Source organism: Antedon bifida, chromosome 8, assembly GCF_963402885.1.
Source record: "Antedon bifida chromosome 8, ecAntBifi1.1, whole genome shotgun sequence".
Taxonomy (NCBI): domain Eukaryota; kingdom Metazoa; phylum Echinodermata; class Crinoidea; order Comatulida; family Antedonidae; genus Antedon; species Antedon bifida.
The window spans coordinates 22288986-22307750 of record NC_136233.1 but is presented as its reverse complement, the minus strand read 5'-3'; the positions used below and the strand labels follow the sequence as shown (position 1 = coordinate 22307750).

At 33.3% G+C, this 18765-nt stretch overlaps 1 protein-coding gene across 2 annotated transcripts; it reads right to left on the bottom strand.

The window, feature by feature from the left end:
* Window positions 1-384: 384 nt before the first annotated feature.
* On the bottom strand, window positions 385-14925 carry LOC144850205 (uncharacterized). Of its 2 annotated transcripts, XM_078707438.1 has the most exons (8): window positions 13833-14925; window positions 8473-8551; window positions 6628-6736; window positions 5858-6059; window positions 5530-5621; window positions 4757-5002; window positions 1887-4581; window positions 385-1853 (listed from the first exon to the last, which is right to left on the bottom strand). In XM_078707438.1, the coding sequence occupies exons 1-8, from the start codon at window positions 14182-14184 to the stop codon at window positions 1114-1116; spliced, it is 4515 nt and encodes a 1504-aa protein (XP_078563564.1). In that variant the 5' UTR covers window positions 14185-14925; the 3' UTR covers window positions 385-1113. The 2 variants fall into 2 exon arrangements, with proteins under 2 accessions (XP_078563564.1, XP_078563563.1); XM_078707437.1 differs by having other exon boundaries at window positions 385-4581.
* Window positions 14926-18765: the final 3840 nt, after the last annotated feature.

Genomic DNA, 18765 nt, shown 5'->3' with positions numbered 1-18765 from the left:
GCAATTTCGTTTGATCATGAATAGTAGCGCGTAAAACAACGATGTCCTACTGAAATTTGATTATTAAATGCGCGAAAAACAATATAATTAAATAAAACTAAAGATAAGTTAAATATGACAAACAAGTAATTGTTAGAAAATAAAATACGATTACTTACACTCACCAAACTTACACTCACCAACATTGTTTGCTTTATACTATAATCCGAGTAGTACAACTTAATTTTGAATAGTTACAATTGTCGCCCTATTTTGATACATGGAGTATGATCCCGTGTATGATAACTATTAAAACTACAGAATTAATTGCAATTCAAGTTTGATTTTATTATTCTTTATTTTCCATGTTATGGTAACATTTGTCTAATAACAAGGCAATAATCACAAGAATGAATATATTATTAATAACAGCCTTAAAGGGTAGCTCCGGGATTGTTTAAAAAAATGGGTGGGGGTGGGTGGGGGCCTTATTTTGTGACACTAATTCCACTTTTTTTTTTAAACAGGGTTAATATCAACGTTGTTGTGAGAGTTCTTATATTTTATAATAAATAGAAATGTTATACTCGGAGCTACCCTTTAAGGTTTTTGGAAAAACAGAATATAAATGCACAAGAAATGTAGATAAGACTTCACAATATCACTGACATCACTAACTTCCACACAACTGTAGAAACCACAGGATACAGGATTTGATATTAATGTAAAACAAAGTTCGAAAAAAGGAAGGAAGAAAAGGAATTATGATTATATATTTTAAACTTTTTTTCGAACTTTGTGTTATTATTATATTACACAACTGTATTTTATCATTATGATATTGTGTTTTATCAGCAGAAAATTTGCTTATAAGAGTTTTTTCCTGATTTTACTACTTGCTAAAATCAACAATTTAGAAACCCTCGTACACACCCCGCCCACTTCTGGGCCATAAAAGGCCCACTGTTACACCAATGCAAGAAAGACTAGAGACATTTGCAGGTACAGTACACTGATTACTTTAATAGATAAATTCTTTTTTTTACTTTACAACGATTTACAAATATTCAGCAATATTTCTTAGCAATATGAACATGCATCATATTCTATATACTGTATCTATCTGAATTATCTTCATTCTTTTTCCTCATGCTTCATCTTTCCAGTTTTCCTCTGTTTCTTCCGTGTCTCTGTCATGTGACCAGTCTCATCTATCATTAGTTTTGGCTCGTCACTTTCATAACCACTATATACTGGCTTTCTGGGGAAGTGGGTATCGTCCATTTTTGGCTGCTGAGGTATCAATTGGGCAGAAGAACTACTTAGATGCAAGTATGCCAAGGGTTTTGCTGACGTCGGTGGGTTGTAAACAGATGACGGATGATCCACGTTGCTGGCAACAGAGGACGCAACAGTTTTCTTTGATATTGACATGTCTAAGGGTTTAGTTTTGCAACTGAGATCAATAGGCTGGTCTGAGTCAGAAGAGGACATGTGTTGTGATATGGTTCCTCTTTGCATCTGTGGTTGAACTGGATTCAAGTATTGAGGTAACTTTTGTGTCGGTGGAAGGAAAGTTGCTCTCATACCTGGCTCTTGACCAATGACCGGAACCCCTCTGATGAACTGGGATACAGTGGTTTGGGGAAGTCCAAACTGCACTGATGGTTGAACAAAAACTGGCGCTACCTTTGAGGGCGTTTCAGATATTATAAATCGTTGAGGTGATGCAAGTTTGTGGACAATCTGATGTGGAGGTGGAAACTGGTGAATGAAATGTGCGGCGTTTGTTGGCACAGTTCCAAGTGGTGCTTGTGAAATGATGTACGGCCCTGCAGGATCTATTCGGTGTAGTTGTGGTACAGTCTGGAGAGGTTGTGTGACAATGTGGGGTACACTCTGAAGAGGCTGTGTGACGATGTGAGGGACTGAAGGACTTCCAGTAACATAATGGGGCAAATGATGCCCTTGATTAACAACAGGATGCTGTGTCATTATGCGATGTTCTGGTACCATATAATGAAGTTCTGGAACAATGGGATGTACCTGGGCTATGGATGCTTTTGTGTAAACAGAATCTGTTGTTCTAGTAAATTGTGTTCTTGGTTCAAAAGATGATGAAAACGACTGGTAAGAGCCAAAACCAGATCGCACATCCTTATTGTACACAGCTATTGATGGCTTTTGCAGTCTCGGAGACAAACTACTGGCACGAGGAATGGCAACATCTAAGTACCCTGGCTTAAGATGTTTCTGATGTTCTACATCACTTGCTGACATCGGTCTTTTTATCTCATGGTGCGGATACACTATAACCGATACTCTTCTGCCATCACTATCTGCTGGTTTTTCTCCAGTAGTTGTCGATTCTAATGCCCTTCTACTTTCTACTGCAGAACAAAGAGATGCCACAGCATGTTTGTTATCAGTGTTAGGAAGATTTTGTAGTGGTGAGACTTTATTACTGGAAGAAGCCTCTTTAATAGTTTTGGGCAAATTTGAATCGCCCAATGAGAGTAGAGTCTGTGCAGTTGACAAGGTGATGTAAGGTTGTGAATTAGTTGTCATATTACAAGCATTGTCTTTGATGGCAGAATTGCCTCCTTCTACTTCTCTCCTTCTGTTTCCTAAACAAGAAGATGCGTTTGTTTCATCTTCTACTTCCATCGGCACTTCTGTTATTCCATGATATGAATTCAATTTGACATCATTTCTTTTAAAATCCATGTCATGATTTGCATCATTTGACAATTTCTCTTGATTTCCTTCATTTTCTAGCAATCTTTCTTTTTTTGATCTTTTATCAAATTCACCACTCTCAGCAGATTCTTCAGTCATTGTAAGCGATTTTCGTTTCCTTGACGACCTATTTGGGTCTTCAGGAATATCAAGATGACTGTCCTCCTTACACAAACTATGCTTAGCTGATCTTTCAAGAAATCTTGATGAATCAGCATTTGATAATTGTTGATGTTTAGAAGATGTTTCTGTAAGCAAAGAAGTAGGCCGTTTATCATCACAATTATGACTTCCTCCTTCTATTTTTGTATCAATAAGAATATCGTCCTCTTTTTTTTTAGGCGTATGAATATCTGGTTGTTGTGTTACAGACACATTACTAGAAGATAGTTTTGACTGGCCTGAATGCTTATTTTCTATTGCACACATTTCATTATCAATATGCTTTTTCAGAAAGTTATCATTGGTTATATGACTATTGTCAACTTTCTCTTTAACATCAACAACAGATTTCTCTTTGAGAATACCAGTTTCATCTTCTTTCCTTTCCATGGTAACTGCAGTTTCTTCAACAGAATTATGCAACTTTAAACTATTCTGACCAGATTCAATAGACGTTAATTCACTTTCATTTTGTGATATACTCTTTTCTATTGGCTGTGTTTCTATTTTTTGTACATTTAAACTGTTGATTTTCTCGCTACAATCTGATTGTATTTTTTTAGAAGACGTTAACTTTTGCTCATCTGTTTTTTTGCAATCAATGTAATTTTGTTCACAAACTTTTGTTGTGTCCTGAGGAATACTATCTACTGCATTACATTCTATTTTATCATTATCATCATTACCACAAACAACAGTCCTTTGTAAACTGGATGACATCTCAACTTTGATCTCTGTCTCCATGGATTTTATGTCACTGTCTTCTTTGACACAATTTTCCGAAGAAACGTTTAAATTGTCTTTAATCTGTGTTTCTGTTTTAGTTACTAGCACTTTTGTGTCAACTTGGTATTCCATATTTTCCTCATTTGTTCTGGAAATTTTAGCTTCAGAGACTTCTGAACAATTAACTGAAACATTATCCTTATTTAGAAGCTTCTTTGGTGATAGACTCGTTGCACCAGCTTCCACTGATGATAGACTCGTTGCACCAGCTTCCTCCTCTTTTGCTGCATCGTATATAGATTGCATTTCCATATTAGCAGTTATTTCTGATACTTCTTCATCGGTAATGGATGTTTCTCTAACAGGTACCCGGTTACTATCAGACTCTTTTGATGAATCATTACTTTTCTGTAATTCCTCATTCTCAGACATAACCATATTACATGTTGCAATTTCCATTGAATTCTGTTTTTCTGGAGATGTATTTAAAATGGGACCATCAGAAACTACTTCAGAAGAATATAGATGTGAAGTATTTACTGATGGAATGTTTAACACATGAACTTTTGGCAGTCCAGCAGTTTCTGGTATTGGACTGTATTCATGGTTAGTTTCCGTGACAATGGAGGGCATTGTTTCAACAGTCACTGAATATCCAACCACAGGAGATGATTGGATGGATCTAGTTGGAGTTGACATCCTTGGTGACATGAACTGTGAACTCTGTTCCTGATATGGTGAAGGAGCAGGGCTTGAGGTAGCGGAGCTTAAAACAATCTGAGGATTTTGATTGGGTGAAGATCTTGGTGTTAATCGCTGACCATGATAGTTATAGACCTCCTCATTTGTATTTATTACTGTTAAAGGCCAGCTACTAGATTGAGACGGACTGGTTAGCCTCTGTCTTCCAGATGATCTGGACAGGGAATTCGGTGAACGAGGGCGGTAATCCTTGCCATGTAATAAATTTGATATCTGTAGATGAGAATAGTAGAATATTTTGAAAATATTTTTTTACAAAATAACATAATAAACATGAATTCTACCTACCACAAGACTACCTTAAACTATCCAAACAAATTTGTTTAACCACACTAGCCTCCAAAACTAACTTTCCAACACCCTATTAATGCAAAAGAATTTCACTTACAACTCTATTGGTGGTAATCATTGCCGGTGATTCTCTATGAGAGTTGCGCATACTCATGTCCGCACCAGACTGCATCAGCCGCCGTACAACCTCTGTGTAGCCACGCCCACTAGCGATGTGCAAAGCTGTGTTACCAGAGTATGATTGACAGTTGATATCTGGGCCACCTTGTAACAATATTTCAATTATTTTGTCAATATCTCTTGCAGCAGCATGGAAAAGAGCAGTCCAGCCGTTTTTGGTATCCTGAAAGAAAATATGTAATACTATTATTCTACTGAATTCAAGTCTTAATGATTTCCAGATTAATGAATTCAAGACTGAATGATTTCTGAATTTACAATTTTGAAAGTGAAAGATTTTCAGATTAATGATTTCGAGAGTACAATGATTTTCACACTGAATGATTTCAAGACTGAATGATATTTAGATTGATGATTTCAAGACTAAATTTGTTGAGACTGAATTAATTCAAGACTGAATGATGTCTGGATTGACAATTTTGAGAGTGAATGATTTCCAGATTAATGATTTCGAGAGTAATGGGTTTGAGACTGAATAATGTTGAGACTGAATACTTTTTAGACTGAATTTTTTTGAGACTGAATAATTTTTAGACTGAATAATTTTGAAACTGAATAATTTTGAGACTGAGTAATTTTTAGACTGAATTATTTTGAGACTGAATAATTTTTAGACTGAATTATGTTGAGACTGAATATTTTTTATACTGAATGATTTTGAGACTGGATAATTTCAATACTGAATCTTACCTTATGATCAATGTGGTTTGGTTTATGATGTACCAGGATGTTGACAATTTCAGCATCCTCATGGATAACAGCAAGATGGAGCGGTATATAGCCTAAATAAACAAACATAAATCACTTAAACAAATTTAGTTTCATTTATATACAAATATAAAAATAATAATTTGAGTTTCTCAAAAAAAAAAATTCAAATTGAACACAAAATATTACATATAAGTATAAATAAATGTGCCTTATTCAAATATTACACTGAGCATGTTCACAATTTAGCTTAAAAACTAAGTTACCTGCCACTTATAACCAACAATGGGACTTTTGGGCATAAACTTACCTTCAAAGTTTTTGGTTGTGAGTTGTGGCTTATGACTTATCCCTTGCAACAAGGCAAACATGATCGGAGCACATTTGTGGATGCAAGCCAGATGCATTGATGTGTTGCCATAGCGATCACAAATGTTTGGGTCAGCACCGGCTTGAATAAGATCAGCTGCTAACTCTGTGTGCTTAGTAATGATTGCAATGTGGAGTGGTGTCTAAAGTTAAGATAAGTCAATACATTTTAATTCATTAATAACTATTCATTAAACATAATGATGATACATTAAAATATAAATATATCCTAAAGCTCTGTCTACACTATCAAACCAGTTTGACAGAAAAAAGTTCCCAAATATGGTAGTGATATGCTTAAATATGATAGTGATATGACATCATCACGTCCATATATGGGCACATCACATTTTTCACATAAAGTTTGATAATGTAGACAGAGCTAAACATTTTATATCATAATGGTTGTGGATTTGGTAAAATATTCGTCCATACACACTGGTTGGTTTTTGCGCTTGGTTTTACCATATATCATGCCCCATTTATACTCCTTGTTCTTTGTATTTTATTTAGACACAAGGACTATCAATAGTGACTTTGTCACAAGACAAACACATACAAGTCCTCTAGTGTGGGCCAGTACCGAAATTTGATCTTATTTGTGTGAAGTTGAATTAATTACGGTTTTGTGTTTATCGGTGTGAGGTGGTTTTGGCAATATTGTGTTTTTATCATAACAACAAATCCTGATAAGAATCTAACAATACAAACCTGATGAAGATTGTTAACAGGATCAATGGAAAGATCAGACATTGATATCAGGTAGAGTAACTGGTGGACCATGTCTACCTCACACTGAGAAACAGCAATGTGCAACGGCCTAGACAAAAAAAATTAAGGAGTCAACATAAAAGAATATAAAATAAAGTTACAAATATTTTATGGAATTTTATGGAGAAATCAAACTTTATGTGACAACAAAATGTGATGTGCCCATATATGGACATGATGATGTCATATCACTACCATATTTGGGAACATCACACTTTTTTTGTCAAACTAGTTTGAGATTGTAGAAAGAGCTTTAGCCCTGACAAAGGAATAATTTTTTGCAACAGATTGGCACTTCTTTCTAGCCGGCTATTTTAATATTATTTTGATTTAGCTTTTTGTTTGTTTGTTTCATCAGCCATTTATTGTCAGAAATGTTCATTTGGATGGACATGAATGCTTTACTTGTACTGATCAACAGACATACCACGGCCGCTTAGTTCAATCATTCTAGTTGAGTACTTCCTGTAAAGTTTTTTTTTGGATCACCTCCAAAACTATTCTTATCAAATGTATACACATTCCTTTCCTGGTACCTGTATAAGGTCTTGTTGCTGCTAAATAATAATGCTAGATTATTGCAGCTACAATTTGCACAATGATCAGTTGTCTGATACAAAATATGATTCCTCCTCTCCCTTTTTTACTTATAATTGATTCTTATACAGTAGATATCATATCTCTACGATTGACGTAGTATCATATTTACTTTTTTATCTGCACTTTTGTGAGCATTTTATGGAAGGATTGGAGTACAGTGACAACCAGTATCTGATACAAAATATGATTTCTCCTCTCCCTTTTTTACTTATAATTGATTCTTATAGATATCATATCTCTACGATTGATACAATATCATATTAACTTTTCCTCTCCACTTTTATGAGCATTTTACAGAAAGGAGATCGTCAAATTGGAGCATAGTTACAACCAGTTATCTGATACAAAACATGATTTCTCCTCTCCCCTAATTTATAATTGATTCTTATAGATATCATATCTACATGATTGATGCAATATCATATTTATTTTTTCCCCTCCACTTTTATGAGCATTTTACAGAAAGCAGATCATCATATTGGAGCAGAGTGAAAGTTAACACACATAAAACATTGCAAAACCGTTTTACTAGGAATTTATTAAACGATTAATAAAAGTCCTTGATATCACCTGAACCAATATTATCGGAAGCATTTCCTTAGAAAAGTTAAAGCAACCAAACATGACATGACTAAATCTGTCTATTCACGATTGGGAATTTCTGCTTACTTACAGAAATCAAAAGTAAATTTAATTGTTCAGTATAGACCATATGTTTTTTGTCTATCATTACCATAATTGTAGTCTTTTTATTTGTTTGGTGTTAACATTGTATTGTATTATCTACAAAAGAATTTAACTTTCCAGTCAAAAGACCATCGTACAGATTATTCATTTGACTCAAGATTTTATTATTATAAAATTATTATCTAATGTTTATATTATTAATTATATAGTATTTTATTATATTTTTAAATAATTATTTGTAATATTTAACTTTCTCAATGCCAGACACCAAAAATTATGGTATTTTGAACATGTTTTTAATGGTCAAAAAAGATGTTGTGATTTCTAGAATGAAAGACCTCTTTTAGGAGAGTTTCCGTTTTCAGACGGTATTAGGAGAGTTGACTGTATATGTATATTGTACGTGCATTAAGATAATGAGATTGTCGAGTTTGAACTTTACTGCAATTATATGGTAAAAGTTTTCAAGTTTGAACGTGCTGAGATTGTGCAACTTACGTGTCTCCGTCTTCATCAGGTGCGGTTGCTTGCTGAATCTCGCTGGCAACCAGGAGACTGTATATAGGATGCGATGCATCTAAAGTACAAATAAAAATATACAACTTTATTATTTCATTACGGGATTATCATGCTGTTTCTGCCAGAAGTTTTCTGAAATATCAATTTCACCCGCTCATACAAAATCAAGTACTGAGAGAACAGAAGCATGATTTGAACACAAGACCTTGCCATTGACAGCTAACCATCACCCAGATACTATTTGCCAAATTGAATGTACTTTATAATTTAATGAATTGTACATATTTCTGTATTCCAGATACCCTTTGCCAAATTGTATGTATTTTATAATCTAATGGAATTGCATATATTTTTTATTATTTTCTGTTGTCGGCCTCTGTAGTTTGTTGCACTGCCACAGGCAGCTGTTAGAGGTCCCTTGCTAAATAAAGAATAAAGTTTTAATACTACATACTCAGCCAGATCTGGAGATTAACCGATGATAAATCTTATAACATGCATAATGTGAAAGTATTGCGCACATGCATGTCATTCATAATCTATTTAATAATATATTCCTGGAATTCCCTTCAATTAAAGACCCTTTTTACATGTAACAGCCATAAGCGAGGCCTAATATGGTATGACAACACAACACACAGGTACAGTACTTCAAACATATACCTAAATAGCTGTAGATAAGAGTAAAAACTAACAGGATGGAGACAAACAATAAATGAAACAAAAGTATTCACAAAACCGAAATTAACAAACCTTTTTTCTTCAGCTTTTTCAAAAAGTTAGCCGACATTGTATAAAAGTCCTAATATTTTCCAAATATATTGATAACAATAAAAGAAAGCACAAGTGACAATTGGATCCTGCCACTGAACAAACCATCAACACAACAAATAACCAATAGCAGTGCTCCTTCAATATGTTTAATTTCACTCGTTTTTACTTCCTTGTTGAAGACGAAATTCCAAAGTAGGCCAACCGGGCATGTCAATTATTATTCCCATGATACTTATTTAAAAGTACTTGTTTAAATTACGAGAAGCCTGGATAAATTATTACCCAACAATTGAGAATTAACTTTTCAAAGAAAAGCTTCAGTTTATTGAATAATTAAGCTGCGATTGAAACCTCCAGGATATCAACCAAACTACAATTTAACAAAGGTTATCATTTTTTAGACCCCGCTTCTAAAAATAGCTAAATCACTATCCAACATAATTCCTTCTTTTTCATAATGGAACTATGCATTTCACCACATTTTCTAATCATGTAATCTGGTAAACAACTCTTTGAAATGTAAATAGTTTTGATTTATAATAGTAGTGTTTTTCTTTGTTACAACTGGAAAATAAAACAGTAAATCAAAAGTGACAGTTCGCATTATCTTATGAAAATTATAACTTTTTTTTGTGGAAAAAAAATAGATAAAACAATGTTTCAACTAGTCATTAATTTGGACGCTAACTTTCCTTTGCCAATTAATTTTTTTTTCTTTCTGAAAATTTACGTCACAATTTATGTTTACAGATTCTGGTGGTAAGTCATCCCGTTTGAACACAATTCTACATGAACATTCTTCAACAGTAGAAGGTTGGCTTATAAGGCTGTATGCTAGATTTTTAAAAAATTAAATTATTTGTAATTATTATACAGTTCTCTTTCTTTTAAATATAAGTTTGTTTTAAAGTTTACAATTTTGTAAATGTCACAGTGGTGCGTGCAACAGCAGTTCAATTAGTAAAACAAATGATATAAGATGCACTGTCAAAAAAAAGTACTGTATTATAACATAGTGATCTATAATATCTCTATGATTATAATAATTATACTAACAACAGTGGCTGCTAGGTTGAGCATGCCCTGAAAAAGGCCCCATGATATCACATGCATTAGTTACAACTTTTCAAGAAGGTCCCCAAAATAAAAAATATCAGGGAAGAGGGACATATGACAAATGGGCATTATTGGTGGAAAAAACCATTGGTTATTCCATTGGTTAAACAACAGGAAATGGGTATACATACGAAACAATGGCAAGCATAATGATTTCAATGTTTTCAGTGCTTAATTTCTTATAGCAACTGTACTAAAGCATTATTAACAATATGTACATTTTAGGGGAATTCCCTTTTTCTCATTTCCGTTATATTTCAGAATATTGTAATTTCTAAACCATTAGAGGTTTTTTAAAGGTCATCATTTCCCCTTAACTGTATAAATATCCTTTTAAATGATCATTTACATAAAATAAATTATTTTAAATTATAAATTAAGTCAGCACTTTCTCTAAAAGTATTTATTTATCAAGTAAGCATTTCATATTAATTCACAGAATTATAATGTAAATGGGGGTGGTGAAATTTGAGAAATGTTTTTTTTTTGGATGGGCATTTTCAACTTGTTTTTGGTGATAAAAGAAAAGAAAATGCAGAAAAGAAAAATTGTAAAAATGAAATGCTGAGCTTTAATGTAATGTCCTTTAATTCAAATTGTTTCTTTCACAACTGTAGCTAGTCTTGCAAAAACACTGAAAGTTGAGTGGCAAGTTGATTTAATAATAATAATAATAATAATGGAAATTTGTAAAGCGCAAGCATCTGTCTAAAAAAGACGCTCACTGCGCTATTGACAACAAAGAACATGAAAAAAGTTACAAATCTTAAAGACTACAAACATCACAAGTTAATGTTTGTCTTTTTTCACAGTATTGAGTTGAGTTGCAAGTTTTATTCAAGATTATTGTTAGTCACACAGATTATGACAAAACATAATTACGAAAAACAATTTCTATATTTTGTAATCTATTGTACAGATATATGATTGCTTTCACAGATATTGTGTAATCTTCCTATTATGTTGTTTATGCATTTATTATTACTATTTACAACTAATTCATATCGGAAGATCAAAGGCATGTCTAGAAAATATTTTAGGAGGCGGGGCAATTAGGTCTGAAGCACAGGGCATGTAAAGGCCTTTAGCCGACGCAACACTAACTAATAACAATTTAAAATAACATAATTCAATATTTTATTTTAATATTTCTCAGAAGATCCTGTCAGAGAAAATTCTGTGAAAAAAGACAAACATTGACTTGTCATGTATAAGGTTATCAGAATCAGGGAAAATCCCAGTTATGATCAAGCAATTTTGATAACGAAATTGGCCTTTACACCCGATAAAGTTGTTGATAACAATTTGTATTGTATCAGCGGATACAGGTACAAATGAGTTATAGCATGGACATATAAATTACTAATTTATAGGTCCATGTTGATAGTAAAGATTTAAGGCCCATTTACACTAGGACGATAACAATGGACGATAAATAGACAAATGTGTATTTTTCATACATAAAACAAAAGAAATATAAAAACTTTTCATTCTAGAACTATAGAATAACCTTCTATGCTTTCTTTGATGAAAATGATATTTTCACACGTCCAATCAAATGACGTCATGATTAGTAAGAGCAATAATATTGTGACAATACAACGATTTTATTGTTTTTATTTATCATGACGTCATTTGATTGGAATTTTAAAAATATTATTTTTATCAAAGACAGCATAAATGATTATCCTATAGTTCTAGAACGAAAACATTTCTAATTTATTTTGTTTTATGTAAAAAAAATGCATGTTTATATATTTATCGTCCATCGTTATCGTCCTAGTGTAAATGGGCCTTTACTATACTAAAACTGTATTCAGAAATACAAGTATTTGTTTGCTTTATTAAGAGACAATAACAGTTACTCAGTAGTAACTACACCTTGTTTTTGTTTACTCAATTATTTAGAAAGCTTTGCGTAATCATACACACTGTTTATTGCCGTGACTGACTCATACCTTCTACAGATTGAAACTAAAATTACTGCAGTAACAAATATAGTTACTGTAGTAGAACAATGTTTGCACTTTATATATTGTATATCAACAAAATAGTAAAAATTTAAACAAAAAACAAAATAAACAATAATATAAGAGAACTTGATATCCTGTTGCAATAAAAAACATATGTAGCTACTGCAGTAAAATATGTAGCTACTGCAGTAAAATAATTTTGACATGGTCATTATTCCTTGAATGCCTGATTAGTCACTGGTTGGAGGTACACACCTAATTGGTGACAGTGGCTTAGGCTGTGTTTGTGCTTTCCTGGCAGCTAGTGAATATGATTTTATATTTACTTCTTGCATCGTGTTTGTTTAATTTGTTGATTTGTATTATATTTTCTAAAATGTACCTTTTGCCTGAATAAATAATAATAATAATTGGTTGTTTTAATTGATGTACAAGTATGGATTGTATTAACCAGTTAAGACAAGCAAAATGGAAATTCCCTACAATTTCCCTACGACTGTACAGTTTGTACAATGGAATACCTAGAAAGTATTTCTAAACAATACTTTGATCAAAACGGTTTGGTGTCTGAAAAAGACAAACTGCAGGAATATATTGTTTTATTGTATATTTTTCCAGTAAAGGCCTACTATCCAATGTCAATTTCGAAGGAATTAAGTTAAATTGAATTGAATAATACTACAATGTCTATATGTAGATATAATGTCTAAGGGTAAAATATCAATTGACAAAATAATGAACATTTCAACCAACCCTGTAATTGTTAAAAATATAGGGCATCCGTAACAGCTTATAAATACAATTTATCATGTGTTGTGTAACCATCACAACACTTTTGTAAAAAAAAAACAATTTAAAAAAACAAGGTCACTTCAATCCATATAGTTGTCTATTTTAAGGAAGTTTTTGTTAACTTTCTGTTACTTTGATTGCATACAATAGTTATTATTGGATCAATAACAATAGTCTTGGAGGAAATTACCTAACCCTGGGGAAATAAGTCATTTATTCTAGTAATAATAATAATAATAACTTACACTTTATATATACCATGTTTATTCTAATACTAATACACTTTAACGATAAAAAAATGTTTTAAAAATTTGTTAAAAGGCAATTAAAGTTGCTTGACGACAGATAGATGAAAGAAGAAGATATAGGCACAAGAAAAAGGATAATTTTTGTGTAAAACCGTAGAAAATGTAATGGTACTGCAATAGAGGGAGCTACTACACATTTTGGTCGGTACCGGTTACAGTATTATAAGTCTAAATAATACTCTTTTCTGTTTATTTATCATACACTGTGGTTATGGAATTTTTAAATTGTAAACATTATTTGAAGAAAATGCAATATTTAATTATATTGATATTAACATAACATTTTTTTAGGAAAATAAACAATTAAATGTAAGGTTAAATTTACAATTGTTGATGATAAATAGCTACAAGCGAAAAAAAATGTATTAGGCTATACCTGAATTTGTAGTTGAGGCTGCTGCCAGAAGAGCATCAGTGCCTTGCATATTCTTAGACATTACAGAATGACCAGGCCTAGTATCTGGGATCTGCGAGGTGTCCGAGTACTCCACCAAATGTCCACTTGATGAAGAAACTTCATGCGTTGTTTTCGAACTAGAACTACGTTTATGTTGCCGCTTAATCTTCTTCGTAACAATAAAGTTCTCTTCGTGAGTCTCCTTACTCTGTTCTTGGTGTTGGAGATGAGAGGCAAACTTGGCAATATCATGTGGCTCCTCTCTCTGTTCATCGCCATGTGTGTGTTTTCGTTTCTTCTGTCGCTTTTTCGATTTTATAGGAGCTGACATGATACTGGCTTGGATAGGCCTAGTCACATTCGTTGTTAAATCAGTGTTTACTGTTAATTTAAATGTCTAATAAACATTTTAAACAGTGTATGTTTCATTTATCATATCAACGCTTAGGCCTACTATACTTCTTTAAATACAAAACAACAAGCTTACCACACACCAACAACGTCAAAACAAAATGGTTGACATCGTGTATTAAAACATGGCGAGTCAAGTCTCGTGTTTTCTCTCGATTCTCTTTGTCGGCCTAGATCTCTCTAACACAATTACTTTAATTAAATTTGTAAGAAAATTGTAGTCAAACACTTAACCAAAAGAATTCTGTTATTTGTAGGCCAAAATAAAAACAATATGTTTAGTTATTAGCCGAGTTTGTAACGTGTCTTCGTACAGTTGAACGCCAAATTTCACCGATGACATGTAGAAATACAAGCTGGTACTTTCCCTTTATTGAAGCGACGCATCTGATTGGCTATTCAATAAAAGGGACTTTTTTTTGATAAGCTGCTTGCTGATTCGGGAATTCCCCGTTCCCTGATAGGCTGACTGCTGGAATGTGACATGGCCTCTCCTCCTGATAAAACAATGTAAAAAACTCCTTTATATCTACAAAGTGTTCTTACACATATGATATTGTTGAATCATGGAGACATCACTATACAAATCATTTAAGTAAGACTATATATACATCTGATACAATGAAATAAAAAAGGAAATTATGCAAATTACTTCGGCCGACAAGAGTAAACTCGCCCCATTACGTCACACTCGAGGAGTGGTGTAATGACGCGCCAACGTCGACAAATAAACTATTATTAACAACCGATCGCCGTTTTTTAAAAATTAACATTTTTACCAAGGCTTAAACAATGCATAAATTAAAAAATGTATGATAATGCTTTTCTTTGTAGAATAATATTTAAAATAGCATTTGCATACAATAACAAACCCGCAAAAATAATAATTTATTCTCGAGACTCGAGCGTCTCCTCAATAACCTTTGACACCAGTGAGGTAAAGCCGAAGGCTAGAGGGCGTACTTCAGACTGAAAAGTGATTCCAACAGAAGGGAAACCAACAAGATGGCGGCCGTAAATGTGTTCAAAAACATTATAAAAATTAATAATCTAATATAATACATTAAGACCACATAAATTACAACACATATTCTTGCTAAAGCACAGTGAAGTTTTTATAAAATTAAATATATTGTTAATCGCAATAGAATGAATAATTTCTTTGTAATCTAGCATTTTTTGTATACATTTATCGAATATACAAAGATAGAAAAAATAACGGGTTAGGAATTATAAAATTATTTCCATTATTAATTCTTTGTTACTATACAGTATTTTGTTCTCGATTAATCAAAAAATGATTTAACATTTATTAGTATGTTATACGTTACTACGGTACTTCAAACAAATAATAATTTTCAGAAAATGGTATAACTTTCACTGATGTTTTACAAAATTCTGTTGAACTAATATTACTAACCATTGACATAGTAGAAGAATATTGTTTATATTTCAATTATACCACATAATTGCATTCATTACTGAAATATTTTAGAATTTAAAAGGATAAAATATCCATGTGACGGAGATGAAACCGTGACGGATAATTATGACGAACCTCAAAAATCATGTGACGGAAATGACTTTAAGATATGATTTGAATATGTTTATTGACCAGAGTCACATAGATATACAATGTAAAAACATAATAAAGATATACAAAACAAAATGTACAACAAAAAAGGCCCTGGCAATAACAAAAAGTCATATCCGTCACTGGCTGTCATCTCCGTCAACGAAATATTGACGGGAGCTGACCGTGAAGGAGATGATGTATTTAGCATAGGACAGTCCAGGATCACCTCGTAGGCATGTCTGACAGCGGAGACGGATTGCATACTTCTAGATACCGTACTATTGTACTTCCAGTTGAAACCAGACATTATAGTTATTTAATGAGTTCTATACCGTTCTGGGACCATATACACACCAACTCTACCATAAACGTGTATTCATAACATATTACAATATACAATATCTTGCATGAATGTTTTATTTACATGATTTGAACAATCTTCTAATGTAAAGAAAAACAACATCAATTAAGAGTGTGGCGTGTTGACCGCAAATGACTAACATACCATCTTCCCCATAATACACCTGCAGAAACTCATTTGCATAACAACGCACGGCATACCAAACTGTTTAAAATAGAGCTGCAAGGTCCTTGGAAATGACATCTATTATTTTATTTCAGTACCCTATCATGCTTAGGGCTGAGCAAAGACAATTTTGAAAAAAAAGAGCTGCATAGGTTCCCACGCGAAAAAAATGGCATTTTACATGATTTGAAATTATATGAAAAAAACTATGTAAGACTCACACCAGGACAATAGAGCTTGTCCCCGGAAAGTGCACCTATTCATTGAAATATGAAATTAAACATTAAGTCTCCAGTACTAGCCCACCGTTGGGGAAGAGCTAATAATGAAAATAGATCCCAGAATTGCACTTATACTTATTACTATACATCATCACCTATGATAATTATGATAATGTTAAAATTTCAACTATATCCAGATGCGACTTCAAAATTGTAGGTGGGGTTTTCTACTTAAAAACTCGACTTCGTATATAGCCCGGCGGCGGAATTAGTCTAAGTTTCGAAGTTGGTCTAGGCCTAGACATCGGCATCTTTGCAAATGTTCTATATTTGATCTTCACTCCCAATTAACCACATACAAAAACCATCGGAAAACTATCTGTTTAAAATATGTTTATTCTGGGACGGTGTGGCCATGCACACCAACTACCATAATCGATTATTCATAACATATTAGGAAAATACAATATCATGAATCGGATACTCGCTAGCAATGTCGTAACATTGATTAATAAAATCAAAATTCAACAGGGTGTCGTGTTGATCGCGAATGACTAACAATACCATCTTTCCCGCTACACCTGTATAAACTCATTTGCATAACAACGCACGGCATACCAAACCGCTTCGTACTCCTGCGATGAATATAAATTCCACTTTAAATACGTAACGAAGATAATTATTAATTTCTTTAAATTGAGGGCGCCAAACATAAAATTTACGAGATCGAATTTAGGTTGAAAAAAAATTAAATTAAAAAAAAGATGTTAAATGTGCTCTCCCTGCCTCAGCACTAAGGCCCTGCCACAGCCTTTTGGGGTCGTTTCCAGCACATCACCAGATGCATTGATGTTGTCGCCTCATGATGTGTGGTGGAAAGGGGGACGTATAATCTGTGAACCCCAAACACAGTGGTCGCATACCTTTAACTCTATTCCACCGACCAGCGTGGGAATCGAACCCACGACATACGTGTGTTAACACGACGCTCAGGCGACTGAGCTACCGGTCATTTTGGATTTAGAAAGGTTAATAAGATATTTATGACGTAATGATGAATTGCGTAATACACGTATAAATAGACTATTATCAGCTGTTAAGTCGTGTACGTCGTGGCGTAACGGTTGATGCTCAGGTTTGAGTTCTCTCATCTCTAGATTGGGTGGGTTCGAACCTCTACGGATACAATTTTTTTTTTTTTTTATAATGATTTTTTTTTTCTTTTATTCTGAAAGAGCGATATTTATAGGATTAAAAATATCAGGCCTAGGCAATAAGAGTGGACCTTTTTTAAATCAGAAATAAAGTTGTATGGCATTCATTTTTTCATTAGACTGCCATAAAACCGCGAAAAGAAGCCCATATTATTGTGCTCCTTCATTTTCTAGTACTCTTAGGTGGGCTTTTTTTTCCACATGGAGTTCTTTACTTATGTAAACTAAAAGAGGGGAGCTGCTAGGTTTCCGCCCGAAAAAATGTTTTATTTACATGATTTAAACAATATTCTAATAAATTTAACAGTGCGTGGCGTGTTGACCGCGAATGACTGAATGTACCATCTTCCCCATTACAAATGCACAAACTCATTTGCATGACAACGCACGGCATACCAAGCTGTTTAAAATAGAGCTGCAATTAGGTCCCCGTAAATGACATCTATTGAAACAAAATGTATTAGAGTCTTTCAGTACCCCACAATGGTTGGGGATGAGCAAAGACAATTTTGAAAAATAAAGCTGCTGGGTTCCCGGCCGAAAAAACGTGACATGATTTGAAATTATATGAAACAAACTAAGACTCACCAGGACAATAGAGTTTGTCCCCGGAAAGTGCACCTATTCATTGAAATATGAAATTAAATATGAAGTATCCAGTACTAGCCCACCGTTGGGGAAGAGCTAATAATGAAAATAGATCCCAGAATTGCACTTATACTTATTACTATACATCATCACCTATGATAATTATGATAATGTTAAAATTTCAACTATATCCAGATTCGACTTCAAAATTGTAGGTGGGGTTTTCTACTTAAAAACTCGACTTCGTATATAGCCCGGCGGCGGAATTAGTCTAAGTTTCGAAGTTGGTCTAGGGTGGCCTAGACATCGGCATCTTTGCAAATGTTCTATATTTGATCTTCACTCCCAATTAACCACATACAAAAACCATCGGAAA

Excerpts from the sequence above, each read along its gene's own strand:
- LOC144850205 (XM_078707437.1), bottom strand. The coding sequence starts at position 14,184 with ATGTCAGCTCCTATAAAATCGAAAAAGCGACAGAAGAAACGAAAACAC. Across the intron at positions 6,737-8,472 it reads CCTGATGAAGACGGAGACAC|GCCGTTGCACATTGCTGTTT; the intron begins GTAAGTTGCACA and ends TTTTTTGTCTAG. Across the intron at positions 4,582-4,756 it reads TGATTACCACCAATAGAGTT|ATATCAAATTTATTACATGG; the intron begins GTAAGTGAAATT and ends TCTCATCTACAG.